General features: G+C 39.7%; 1 protein-coding gene across 1 annotated transcript in view; it reads left to right on the top strand.

Annotated features, from left to right (window-relative positions):
* Positions 1–14,827, top strand: part of XIRP2 (xin actin binding repeat containing 2) — a 59,041-nt gene that overhangs the window by 12,294 nt on the left and 31,920 nt on the right. The window contains exon 2 of the mRNA XM_089519817.1: positions 3,336–3,461. Within this exon, the coding sequence (XP_089375943.1) occupies positions 3,336–3,461 (126 nt within the window). The remainder of the gene's footprint in view (positions 1–3,335; positions 3,462–14,827) is intronic.

Below are 14,827 nucleotides of genomic sequence, written 5' to 3'. Positions count from 1 at the left end.
ATATATATGAATGGCAAAATTTATGTTTATGACACAGTAAATACTGAACACGTTGTAAATACAGGTACAGCCAGCCAGCATGGCATAGGGTTTTGAGCATTGGACTAGGAGACCAGGGTTCAAATCCCGGTTCAGCCATGAAAACCCACTGGGTGACCTTGGCCAGGTCACATTCTCTCAGCCTCAGAGGATGGCAATGGCAAATCCCCTCTGAAGAAACCTGCCATGAAAGGCCTGCAATAGGTTCTCCATAAATCAGAAATGACTTGAAGGGACACAACAACACACACATAAATACTGAACAGGATGACAGCTATAATGTTTACATTTAATTGCCTGTTTGTGGATACTGGATAAGGGAGACAGTAATCTATGGGTTGTGGCCACACATCCAACCCTTTCCTGAGCTGGTGGTGTGCTGGGAGTGTGTCTCTTACAAGGTTCACTTTGCAGTGGGTGTTTTTAACTAGCAGCTTCATAGTAAGCACTTTCTGGTTTTACCATTGTGGGAAATGTGCACTTTGGCAAGGCCCAGCCAGAACATTTATAACATAGCTACTACCTAATGGTTCCACCTCCTCACCTGTTTTCCTTCAGGCCTCTTCAAGTATCAGTAGTGTTATGAGTGTTAAGGCTGTATCTATCCTCTATTTATCATGCTAGTGGCTTAAATACTACAAGACAACAGTACATATTCCCATCCTACAGTAGAGTTACCATAGATTTTGATGTAGAAAGAAACCATGATTTGGGGACTAAGAGTGCCGTGATTTGCTAATCATTTTGTTTCTGATAAGAAAGCATGGCTCATTAGAAAAGAAAATAATGCTAGGAAAGGTGAAGGGCAAAAAAAAAAGAGAGGAAGGCCACATGCTACATGGATGGACTCAATCAGGGAGGTCATGCATATGAATTTGCAGGACCCAAACAGAACAAGGGAGGACAGATATCTCATGCACAGAGTTCACAGGAACTGGAGTTGACTTGGGGGCAATTAACAACAAATAATAATAATTTTAGCAATGTTCATTCTGCCACAAGTTTTTCCTGCTGCATAGTTTTCAAAGGTCATTTGCAGTTCAGGACTTATTTGATGCAATTTTTGTACTGTGGGTTTTGTGTGCATGTGCGTGTGTGCAGAAGCCAGCATTTTCTTTGCAGAAATATTATTTTTTGCACAGAAAATTCTGTCTCATGCGCACAGAGTAAGCTCCAAAGCACAATTACTCTCATCGCTCCAGGATTCTCCTTCTCAAAGGTTTTCAATTTTTAAACAATTTTTTAAAAAATATATTTTTGATTATTTTGTCCTGCTGTAATAGGAACTCAAAACTTGCTGCTAAAGAAGGGACAGAATGCATTTCCTAGGCTGCATGGCCCCCTCTTTTTATTCATGTTGCACCTCTCCTTCTCCTTGTACTATTTAGTAGTGGCTGAGTCTTCCACAACTAGACAGCAACAGTCCAAGAGATGAAACAATGAAGGGCAAATGGCAGCAGGCAAGAAAATACAAGTTTTTGGTGTAGTCAGAGGAGGACTAACACTCAAGGGACAGAATTGAGAACCACTAGCCACCTCCTATCCTCCCTGTTCCTCTTAGAGCAACAGGGGGCAACTATCAGACGCTATTTAACTGCAGCACCCATCATCCATAGTTATATGGCCACTGTTGAAGGATAACACGAGTTATAGTCTAACAGGACAGCTGCAGATTTGCCCACCTTAGATTTATATGGTGTTAGAAGCAACAGCATCCCATACCAGTTGAGGGAAGCGGAATAAGATTAATAGGTAATGGGGGAAACGTAAGTAGTGATGAATAGTCATTATTGTGTTTGTCAGGGGTAAGTAGCTTCCAAATGCACTGTGGATAGCTAAGAGCCAAAGTGAGGCTTTTATAGTCATGCCACAATCCCAATTTGTCACTGAGCCTTGGCTTTTAACCCACTTTATGGATCCCTGTGTTAGTATCTGAATATACTTCTTCCCAAGCACAAAATGCAGTCTCTCTGCTTCTGCTAATCCTTAGCATTATGGAGGAGGCCTCTGAGAGTTTCCATGATGGTTCTGAAAGAGAGAGGGGGAAGATTAATTCATAGCTGTATTAGAGCAAAACACCTGATGGTATAAAGTAGCTAATGGTGCTGAAGAAGAGTTGGATTAGGAGATTCTTAAAGGCTGTATATTGTGACTATGCCTTTAATCTTTTAAATCAATGAGGTAATAATACCACAGTGGGCTTCTGTGTATGAATCTTGATAATGTATTGCCTATTCCTATTTTAAGCATTTTGCTGACAGTCTCATAATGGGTTTGCTCTATAACTTTGGCATGACTTATTAAGGAATATATTTGAATGAACTGGTGCTTGAATTTAATAAACAATATTGACCCATGAGGTACCAAAATGTTTTTTGCGTATGAACCAAGACATGTTTTCCCACCTAAAAACCAAAACTTTTGAGCATTACATATTGACTGTTTTGCATCTTTTCTTCCAAGCAATTTTAATATTTAAAATGTTTTTGCTGTCTTCTGTAAAATTAAAAACCAAACCTTAGAGAATGAAGTAGCAGAATTTGTAGTGATTTGTAGAAAATGAATACATAGTTGTGTAAGGTTGCAACTGTATATCCACTAACCCACTGAAATAAGATCCAATGAACATTTTTTTCAAACAAACAAAATCCAATTTCAGACCAAAACCAAACAGTAAAACAAATAATATACACATAAACAAAATAAATAACAATATACAATAAACAAAACAGAAACATGCACACAACAATTACACAATTACACAATCCTTACCCCATTACTCATTTAATATGACCTTATGCTTTTCGCTGACTGTGGTAAATTAATTAATATTTATCGTTTCTCCTCTCTACATTATTTCTGTCATAATAACTATCTTTCCCTATAGTCAAATTATTTCCTTATATGACAGTATTTAATACCAAAAAGGTTTCTTTTCTATATATCAAACTGTATTTACAATGTCCCCTTTTTCCTTCCCTACATAGTCTATAAAGCAGTGCCAGTTTTTTCACATAAATATCTATAGAGTTCTCTTTTAGTAAGTTTGTTAACTTGTCTATTGTGGCCAAACTCATAAGTTTTTCTATCCAATCTATTTTATTTATATCCTCATTTTCAGTAGACGTATATAGGATATCTTGGCAGACAAGTCCTTTCCAAAGTGTTTGAATCCCATAAAAATGTTGTAATTAAAGATTATTTCATATACAAACACCCAAAGCTGTTTGATTTCCCCCAAAAAATATATTAATTACTACATTGAAAAGAAGTGTTTGCTTTGTTTTTCCATCCAGGCTGTTGAGGAGGCAGAGGCTTACAGGATACCAGGAGGCTTAGCAAGTGTGAAGAACCAATTTGAGAAGGGAGAAGCAAGCTCAACTCAGAGTGCTCAGTACCAATATCAGCACAAGTCTGTACAGGTAATTTTAAGAAGCCATAGAATAATAATTGGCATCATCAGTAAGGATTAGTAGGAAGCATAACACAGGTTGAGTCTCCCCTATCCGAAATTCCAGAATCTAAAATATTCCAAAATCATAAATTATCTGCATGGCTGGCAGAGATAGTGACATCTTTGCTTTCTGATGGTCGAGTGTACACAAACTTTGTTTTGTGCACAAAATTAATAAAAATATAATGTATAGAATTACCCGCAGACTATGTGTAGAAGGTGTATACAGTTGGCCCTTATTAACCGCTTGGGTTTGGTTCCAGGACCCACCGTGGATACTAAAATCCATGGATGCTGAAGTCCCATTAAATATTATGGTTAGGAAAATGCTGTCCCTTGTATAAAATTGCAAAATCAAGGTTTGCTATTTGGAATTTATATTTTAGGAGAATATTTTCAAGCCGTGGATGCTTGAATCCGAGGATAAAAAAAATCCATGGATTATGGAGGGCTGACTGTAAAACATGAATTTCCTGTTTAGGTTTGGGTCCCATCTCCAAGAGATCTCATTATTTATGTGCAAATATTTCAAACTCTAAAAACAAAAAAACTAAACAAATCTAAAACAATTCTGGTGCCAAGCATTTTAGATAAAGGAGACTCAACCTGCAGTGAACTTCTGAGTAGTTCTCATATAGAGTAGTACTCTTGGTTTGGCTGAACAGTTGATTTCTCTCATTGCTTTCTAGATTGGACTGGATGGCCCTTGTGGTCTCTTCCAACTCTATGGTTCTATGATTCTATGGTTCTATGATCATGCTTTCTACTAATCTGGAAGCCCTTCTGTGAGTCACTCCTGCGTTATTAGACACAAGCATAATTTTAGAACTTCATTCCCTGCATTTATCTCTGACAGAGGATGTGAATGGAGTTACTATGAGAGTGTCTCCCTTTTCTTTGAATCTTTTCTGATAGAGTGTTTTCCTAGATGTGCAGGGATGGTAGAAATGTTCCAATCTATAGGCCTAGTGTTGTCCCAAGATAAACAGCAGCAGCAACCCAAACATCAATCAAAACTCTCATTGGAGAAGAGTGATGCAAACTTATATCTGATCTATAGCTAAAATATACGGAAACCTAAGCAATATCTTTGGGATGATAATTCATTGTAAACTATCTGCAAGTATTTTGCATATATTTTTCTTCAAGCTATGCTAAGCTGTTCTCATTGGGAAAGAGTTTCCTGTTTTCTTTGTGTTCAAATTTAATCAGCTTCTCTAAACAGATCAAAAATGGCACAGAAGAACCCAGATGCTAAACAAAGCTGTATGAAGGCAGCCTCCAAATGTTGGTTTAGATAAGAGGTTTATGGATTTTATTACTTCATTATCATATATCATAAAAAATACTTTTGCAGCCAAGTTAATGATTTTTGGAATATGGAAGGGATGATATAATGAAACTCACTGCACTGTCTATGTTCTGCCGTTCATTCTTTAAAAAGAAAAAGCAATGATTTGATAAACAATCCCATTTACTCTAACATTCCGTGCTCATCTGTGAAACAAGCAAATGTGATGTTAGTCTGTGCAACCCCTGAGCACCAATAAATAGACTTCTATGATCTCAGTGTATTTAATCAAGGTCACCCATTGACAAGGTCACTGTCAATTATGGCATTCAGCTATTAAGTCCACAGTAAAACAGTAAGTTACCTTTGGGTGTCAACGTGAGCAGGTTTTATTTACATAAATAGAGAATACTATATCCAAAGGCAGAATTTTTCTCTGGTAGTGAAGAGGAAGCTATAAATAATTAAAAGCATAACCAGAAATTGTTTTGAGTCTAACTTCTGAACTCTGCCAAACCTGCAACCTGTTCTCTTGATCCAATTCCTACTCGTCTTCTAATCTCTATAGCTCCCTCCTTTCTGCCCTCGCTTCTCCATATCTTCAATCTCTCTCTCTCTACAGGCTCCTTCCCTTTGGACTTCAAACATGCTCTCATTTCCCCAATTCTGAAAAAACCTTCTCTTGACCCCTCCTCCTTGTCTAGCTATCATCCGATTTCTCTTCTTCCCTTTCTTTCTAAGGTTTTGGAACGGGTTGTCTATTCGCGCTGTCTTGAGTTTCTTGAAGCCAATTCCATCCTCGATCCCTTTCAGTCTGGCTTCCGCCCAAGGCATTCTACAGAGACAGCTCTCACCAAGATCTCGAATGACCTTTTACAGGCCAAGGCTAATGGCCTTTACTCTGTTCTCATCCTTCTTGATCTGTCTGCAGCCTTTGACACCGTTGATCACTGTCTTCTAGTTGATATCCTCTCTGATCTTGGGTTCTCAGACTCTGTTCTCGACTGGTTTAGATCTTACTTGTCTGGCAGATCTTTTGCAGTAGTTGCAGGGGGCCAGACTTCTTCTCCTGTTCCCTTATCTGTTGGAGTTCCCCAGGGCTCTGTTCTGGGTCCCCTTCTGTTTTCTCTCTACACACTGTCCTTAGGAAAACTCATCAGCTCTCTTGGCTTTTCCTACCATCTGTATGCCGATGACACCCAGCTGTATCTTTCCGCCCCTGACCTTTCTCCAAGGCTTGAACAGCAAGTTTCGTCTTGCCTCACAGCTGTCTCGCAGTGGATGCGCCATCGGCGTTTGAAGCTCAACATGTCCAAGATGGAGCTTCTTGTCTTTCCTCCTAAGCCCATCCTTCAACACTCCTTTTCTGTCTCTGTGGACAACATTTCTATTCAACCAGTCCAGCAAGCCCGCAGTCTTGGTTTTATCTTTGACTCTTCTCTGTCGTGTATCCCTCAGATCCAGACCACAGCCAAGGCTTGTAGATTCTTTTTATACAATATTGCCAAAATCCGACCATATCTCTCCGCCTCTACTGCCAAGATCCTGGTCCATGCCCTAGTGGTCTCACGACTTGATTACTGTAATGTCCTCCTGGCTGGGCTTCCTCTTTCTCACCTCCGTCCTTTAATCTCTGTTCAGCATTCAGCTGCACGCATTATCACTTCCACCCACCGCTCTGACCACGTCTCTCCTGTGTTGGCATCCCTTCACTGGCTCCCCCTCCCTTTCCGCATTCAGTATAAGCTCCTGCTGTCCACGTTTAAAGCCCTCCATGGACTGGCCCCTCCCTACTTATCAGACCTTCTTTCTCCTCACCTTTCCACTAGGGCCCTCCGTTCTAGTAGTCAAGGTCTGCTGTCTCAGCCCAGGATTTCCTCTGCCCCATCCCGGATTCGCCCCTTTTCACTTGCTGCCCCTCACTCCTGGAACCTTCTTCCCCCACAAGCAAGAGCCATCACTTCTTTAACCAGCTTCAAAACGGAGTTGAAAACCATCCTGTTCAGAGAAGCGTTCCCAGGCATTGCATAATTGTCGCTCACTATTTGATGTTCTTGTGGTGCCTGTTTATTGAACCCTTTCCTGTATTGCTATGTACTGTATATGTATTATCCTACTTGTGAGTATGTATTTTCCCTGGAAAATGATTAACCATCCATTATGAAGCCTCCCCCTCCCTCCAGTCCATCTGCCTTGGTCCAGGCCTTGGAGGTAAAGAGGAACTGCTGGACCTCTTACCCTTTCCCTCCACCACTCCCTCCTCCTTCTGTATCATGTCTTTTTAGATTGTAAGCCCGAGGGCAGGGAATCGTCTAACTAAAAGATTGTATGTACAGCGCTGTGTAAATTTACAGCGCTTCATAAATAAAGGTTAATAATAATAATAATAATGCTGGAGGTACATGTTGATGAAATCGTGGGTTTTCATATTGGGAATTGTGATTTAGATCCTTTCATACATGGTCTAGTGGGAAATAGTTTACCCTTATAGAGACGGATGTTTCCTGGCATACATGAGTAAGAAAAAGCAAGTTCCATGTTAAGATCTGTGCTTAAATATATTAAAAGGAAAAGGATATATAAAATATGGGATGGAACCCTGTTGGTAAATTATGATGGCATAGATTGGACATATGTCATCACAATTCACTTTTTGGGAGGTTGTGGAGGTTGGACTTCTGTTCTGACTGTGCTATGACCAAAACAAAATGCAAAACTCAACATGTAAACAGTGCATCCCACCCCCACCATAGCCAATCTGGTGTTGTCTAAGAACAGAAGGGAAAGCAGAGACGTATCCAACTATTTTACTGTAGCTGGATGCATCGGAATTAGGTCTTCTGCAGGGTCATTTCAGTAACCCCAGAAGGTCCCCGTGGATGCATGTTGCAGTAGGTCTAACTGCTGGAGAATAGTTGCACACATCCCTGCTGATCCTCACACTCTGTGACAACAGGGAAATGGATATGCTGGAAGACTTGAATTGCTTGTAGGATTGGTTTGAGAGGTAACATTGGGAGACATAGCTACAGAGACAAAGCTCTGTGAACCAAGTACATCTTGCAATGTAGGAATGTGGCCATAGTCTAAAATAACCAAGGGCATGTCTACATGGGCTGAATGAAGTCTCCCCCCTCCCCATCCTTACAGAGACCTGTCTTCACGATGCAGGGCCAAATCCCTCATACCATTGCAGACTTCATGATGTAAGGTCAGTTTCACACTGAACACACCTTTTCCCTCCCTTAAACTATTTTATAAAAACTTACCTTTGGCTCTGGATTTTGCAAAGAAACCCAGAGCACTCCATAGCATTCCTGTTGAGTTACCTAACACCACTACTGCTGGTGCGAGTCTCTCCCTTTGAGGTCACAATGAAGTGCTCAGCCAGACACTGGGAGCCTTGTTTCTGACCTCGGAGAGAGTGGGTTAAAAGAAAACAATTGAAGGAGGGATTTGGAAAAATTGGTTGGGACACTGGCTGGCTGAAAGGATATTGAGGGGTGTCATGGTCAGACAATCTAGAACAATAGAGCTCCATCATTGTAGCTATATCTGACAGTGCTGGGCCTCAGTAAAATACTTACTTTTTGGATTACAATTCCAAGTATACTCAAATCAGTATGACCACTGAAAAGACAGCAAGGTGGATATTAGGCAAGATTGTCTGGAAAATGGGGCATCCCATAACCAGGCATTTCCACTAAAAAGATCCTGTCTGGTAGCCACATGCATCACTTCATTTAGTATGGACTATCCTCAGATCTAAAAACTTTTAGATCAGAACCACAGTGACTTTATTTTTAAAACAGTGCATGGCAGACATTGGCAGTCGGATATGACAGCAGGTCATTGTTGTCATCTGTGGCTGAAGAGGCCTTTTCCAGGCTAGAGTGGAGGCAACCCCTTAGCTAAAAAACATACTGTTATAAACTATAGTAAGAGAAATGTAGGGAAAACATGAAGACAGAAAGAGGTGATGTTTGAAGCCTATTAAGAGTATGAATGATGCAGCAGGCCATTCTGATACCATTTTATGACATGATACAACATTTCACTGATGTGTAATTTAACATGGTTTAGCAAAAAGAAAAAAACGGAATTCTAAGTTCTAAAGTGATCTGAAATAACTGTCAATAGTACTTTTAAATTGTTCTTGTAGTACACACACACACACACACACACACACACACACATATATATAAACTTTATTGTATATTAACATACAGATACACACAACTCACAATCTTTCCATAATTGTCAGCATACAGTTATTTCCTCTATCATAATTACAAACAAACACACACACACACACACACACACAAATTATATCAATACTTCCATAGTATAACACTCATCTTGTGTGGTTATTACTGCACTGTAATTGTCACCTTATATTATCAGTGTTTTTTCGATAACTTCAGTATTCATTGCTCGTTAATAATTTACTTCTCCCTATCCTTATCATTGTTAAATAGATTTTATACTTCTGAGTTTACATCCTTACTATTTCCAGTCTCTTTCCAATGTTTATCACAAATATTTTTTACGGTCTGCCATTCTTTTTCAATATTTCTCTCATCTTTCCCATGAATAATTCTTGTCAGTCGGTCCATTTCCATCATGTCATGTAGTTTCAGTAGCCATTCATCAATTGCAGGTACCTCAGCCGATTTCCAATGTTGTGCCAAAAGTAATCTTCCAGCCATTACCATATAAAGAATTTTCCGCCAATGGATAACTTCAATTTTCCTTGGAATCTTATTCATCATGTTTAAAAGATATATTTCAGGGATTTGTTCAAAATTTGTGCCAAGAATTTTAGTTATCGCCAAATGAATTTGCTGCCAGTATTTCCTTATCTTTGGGCATTCCCACCATACATGGAACCAAGTTCCTTTGGCTTTTGCACATTTCCAGCATTGATTGCTCTGATCTTTATGAATTTTTGCAATTGTTGCTGGTATTAAATGCCATCGAAATTCCATTTTCTTGAAATTTTCGTGGAGATTTTGACAGGCAGAAATTTTTAATGTTATTTTCCTGGCAAGTACACTTTTTTTTAAATTGATACTGGGCTTTATCTTAAGGTACTTTGTGGCATGCTGGCTATTTTCTGACTGCTCAGGAGCAATTACTTTCCATGTAATTAAGCATTCTTAAAACTGACGAGATGAATGCTTAAGGCAGCCCTGCTTGGATGTTCCTTACATAAACCCATGCACATGTGGGGGTATCGTGAGCAATGGGGCAGCATTACTTCAGGGACTGAGGCTTGCAGAAGAGTTCAGGAAGTCTTTACTTTTCAGGACCTAAAGCAAATTGTTTGGCCTACTATGGACATCCTTTGGTAGTGATGGTGGTGTTTTGGTCCCTCCGGCCATTTACATATTTAGTTTGCAAAAGCAATATAAATGGCATGTTACCCATGCCACACTTACACCCTTGTTCTGTTTCTTTTTATACGTATACTTTTACCAATGGGAAAATTAAACCTTACATTAATGTGATCCTAAACACAGGCTTAGAGCTGATAAGAATACCTAAAGCACAAGCAGGAAAAATTACATTTTCAGTCTCTAGCTCCCAGAATGAGAGCTGCATGAGAGTTGTAGTCCCAAAAAATAACTTCTCCGTTAACAAGTGTGGCGAGGATGTAATGTGGAATGGCTATTTCCTTACTTTGCGTTTCATAATGCACACATTAAAAACGTTCCTCTTTCATTGGTAAGCTAGAATCAACAAAATAAGGTTATTTTCACAGTGGTGCAGACAGTAAAATGCTCCAACTTCCAGTCTCATTTCAAATGCTACTCCCCCCCTTTTCCACTGAAATACCAGTTTAAACCTAGTTCTCCTCCCCTATGCCAAGAATCAAAGCATCAACAACTGCACCATGAGAAGCCAGTTTGAACTAGTTTCTCCTGATGAAATTTGTAATTTATCAGCCTTTACTTTGAATTGAGACTTCTCATAATTCCTGTATACATAATGAGGCTTGATTTTGATCCACCCAAGTTGAAACATTTCCCTGATTCAAAATGAGATTTATTAACTATTATACTGCAATCCTAAAATTTGTGTTTCTTAAAATAATTTTAAGGGTGGAAAAAAGACAGAGGAAGTACAGCAGATGTTGCTTCTTGAAAGAGCTTTGTAGAGTTACCCTTTATTGTGGCAGAAGAAAAAACCCTTTTAAATCCTAGGTGGCAGGCTGTGTAAAGGTGGACAAAAGCAGTAGCTGGGGAAATTACTATATGTATGGCTAAGTTTGGATCCAACCTTTTGGGTCAGGACTGTTAAGGGTTAAAGCCAGCAAACTGAGAAATGTGTGTGACCATGAGCATCCAGCACCAGAAGGACAAGGCTAATTAGCCACAGCTGAAGCTCATAGGCACAAGGTCACTCTGCTTGACTACGTGCAGCAAAGCCTGGATGATGATGTGTCTGCATGGACAGGAGGACACTTTACAGTGTGGGACAGGAAGTAACTGAGTTTGGGAAACCGCATGGTCTGGAGTGTATATAAACTCAGGGGCTTCCAGTAATTGCTTATGGGTTTGAGTAGGAGTTGGTATTCGTTTGATCTAAAGATAGCACTTTCGGGAGCCTGGCTTCTCTGGTCGTTTATTCAGCTGGAGCCGGAGCAGCAGCGATTGCTGGAGAGTTCCCGAGATTCCTGCAATTCCTTCACTTCTGGAAGACATCCAGTGCCTGTCATCTTCACCGAGGACTGTGAACCACATTTCTGCAAATTTGTCAACTATTCTGCTATATTCTAGAATTGGTTTATAAACCCAGCAGTTTTTCTGCCAATAGTTATTGGGCTCAGCAGTTTATTGACATGGACAGTAACTGAAATGGTTACAGTTGAAAATTATAGAAATACATATGCTGCAATTCTGCATGATCTTATAGAAATAAGTCCCACAAATTCAACTATACTTACATTTGAGCAGACATGATTAGAACAATGGCCAGGATGTGACAGTTGCATGACATCCATCCAGTGGTGTCACTATGGAGGTGCAGGGTGTGTGGGTCATGCCAGGTGACAGCCTAAAGGTGTCTGAAATTTTAAATTTTTAAAATTATTTTAACATTTTCTTTAAAAATGTCACATTTTACCAAATTTTCTCTTTATCCACATGAAACTATGGAGTTTATCGCACAGGCCCTGGAACGGGAATGTTGCATTACAAAAGGGAACAGGAGGCGGCATAAAATGCTGTTTACTGCACAGAACAACGACAACAACTCGGAAGTTTCCATTGTGTTCTGGGTGCATTCCCCAGGAGGCGATTTTCAGGAACAGTTTAGAAGCGTTCCTGAAAATTGCCCCCTCTGGGATGCATCCGGAACACGATGGGAACTTCCGGCGGTGTTCTATACCGCCTCCTGTTCCCATCACGCCCCCTTTTGTAATGCAACAGGCCCATTCCAGGGGCCTGTGTGATACACCCCTCAATATATGTAAATACATATAGGCTGTGCGTATGATATTGTAATTTAAAGGTATGATGTTGTATTTTTAATTTTGTTGGTTGTTAGGTCAGAACTGTTACCATTACATTCAGTGATATACAGGAATTATGATTTATGAGTAACATTAGTACAAAACAATTATTAAGGATTCTGTATGGTGTGGTAGAGGAAGAGGTCAATAGGAGAGGGCGACACCATGACTTACTGCACCGAGTGGCATCAGTCCTACTAACACAACTTCATTCATCCAGTGCCATGCAACTGGGTCTTCCCTCATTCCTTCCCCCTGCAGCCTTTTGTATTATTTCAGATATGCTCCAGTTCCCCAGTCCTATAGAATTAAGTTAAGGTACACAGGAGGCTGTGTCAGAAGAAGGGTTGCCTTCCCTCATCAGTGTCTTTTCTGGTAGTGGATGGACATCATTGGTTAAATCATTAAGCCTAGTACATTAAGCTTACACATTGTAAATTGCTTAGGAATTACTTAAGTGCACTGATAACTGTACAGAAATGTACTTGCCATTGCTAACAAAGCCTGTTAACAGTTGAGACTGATGAATACTTTGGGACAGAGGGACAATTGTGTTTCACTAGCTACTTTAATCCCAAAGTTAAATAATAATAATAATAATAATAATAATAATACATTTTATTTCTTTCCTGCCTCTCCTCAAGGCTTGAGGTGGGGTACAACGTATTAGTGAATAAGATAGCTATTGAAGGGATTTTCCTTTCAAATGTTTTGTATTTTTATTTTAGGACTACATTGTGCATGTGTATGTGTCTGAAAGAAAGCTGGGTTGATTGTTCTGATAGGATCTCACATCTAGGAACCACTCACCAAAGAGGTGACAGAAAGAGAGATGCCCTTAAACAAAGAACTTTACTAGGTGATATGGATCTGAGATGGCATAATCAGAGAGACATTTAAAAGGAAGTCTTGAGTGGTGGCAGCAAAACTTTTCAAGAGGGAGTTGGCTGGCTAAGGGCTAATGAAGGGCCCGACACAGTCTCAGTAAATGATAAGAGGCAACAGCTGAGTAAAATATCGCTCAGTCTAGTTCTCTGCAATTGTATATAAAGAAGTGTTGAAATCAGATTTTAGGAATGTTACTTTTTAAAAGCAGTTAGTTATTGTCCCAAGGCTCCAAAAGGAGGTCGTTACCATTGTCATTTGCAAAAGTAGCTCTTAGCATTCCCATTTCTCAAAAGAAACCAAAATGTTTACATTTTACTTCATTCTTTTTTAAAAAATGAAATCCTTCAAATGGTTGGTGTGTGACACAAAGCACACTCTCCTCTCCCTCTGCCTTGTTCTTGCCTGAACACCCACAACAGAGCACAAGGTAGAAGCATGAGGTACAGCAGAAGGCGGCACTTGAAGCCTACAACCTTCTTCCTCCATCGTTTAGTGAGCCTGAATAGTGAGTTAATTAGTGAGTTACTTGCACAGTTACAGATTATGCAAATAACCAAAAGTTACACTTACAACACGAAAAAGTGATGTTTACCCACTTCTTAAGTTACAATGATAATGTTACTTTCCCAGGGAAATTAATTGTAAGTAACAAGAAAAATATTCTACAGCATACTTAATGAAGTATACTAGCTAAGTATATCTAACTAGAGCCAGCTTGGTGTAGTGGTTTGAGCATAGGACTAGGACTCTAGAGACCAGAGTTGTTGGTTTTTTTTTTATTATTATTTCAATTTCCCGCTCAGCCATGGAAGACCACTGGGTGACCTTGGGCAAGTCACACTCTCTCAGCCCCAGAAAAGTCTGTGATAGGGTCTCTAAATGACTTGAAGGCACACAACAACATATTTAACTAAGTAACCTCTCCTGACCCGCCCACCCCTAGACACAAAGGAAACAATGAAGCATGGGGAACGACATTTCCATTAGGTATGAGGGGCTCAAGCCAAGACAAGTTACTTAAACATACTTAACTCAGTATCTTATGTAGAATAGTGTCCCAAGTTATTTCTGCTTAGATGCTTCCAAACTCTGTTTAAAATGCAATCTTAGGCACACCTCCCTGGAAGGAAGTCCCTTTCAACTATGTGTGTGTTTTGTCCATATACACCAGAACCACACTGCATAGTTCAATCTAGGCCTTTTGTGTCTTTGTGCTCTGCTTTATTCTATTAATCCTGAACAGATCATCTCCATTTTCTCTGTGAGTGACTCCCATGTTTGGAATCCCTTTTTATCCCAAAAGACTATGATAGTGGTGTGGTTTTTCGCCCTGTAGCACACATTACTGTTAATAGGATTTATTCATATAAAGCCAGCACACGGAGATGAGAGACCAGATGCCTAAAGGTCTGTTTGCTCTGGCTTTTTAAAAACCTGTTGTAGGTAAGCTGATTTCTGCTTCATGATGTATTTGAAAATCCAATTAAGAATGGCATAATGCCTGGGTTAAATTATTAATTGGACAAAAGCCTCTTTTTGGTCTGAAGAAGAAGAAAGTTAGGGTTTGTACTATATTGTATTGGGCAGCTCTCACATCCCATGCAGAAAAACAGGGGTGGGATATATTTACACTTCAGGT

Source organism: Sceloporus occidentalis, unplaced genomic scaffold (genome assembly GCF_023333645.1).
Source record: "Sceloporus occidentalis isolate IW3139 unplaced genomic scaffold, rSceOcc1.0.p SCAF_4, whole genome shotgun sequence".
NCBI classification, from domain to species: Eukaryota; Metazoa; Chordata; class Lepidosauria; order Squamata; family Phrynosomatidae; genus Sceloporus; species Sceloporus occidentalis.
Note: the sequence above shows the minus strand (reverse complement) of the source record. Positions and strands in the feature narration are given on the sequence as shown.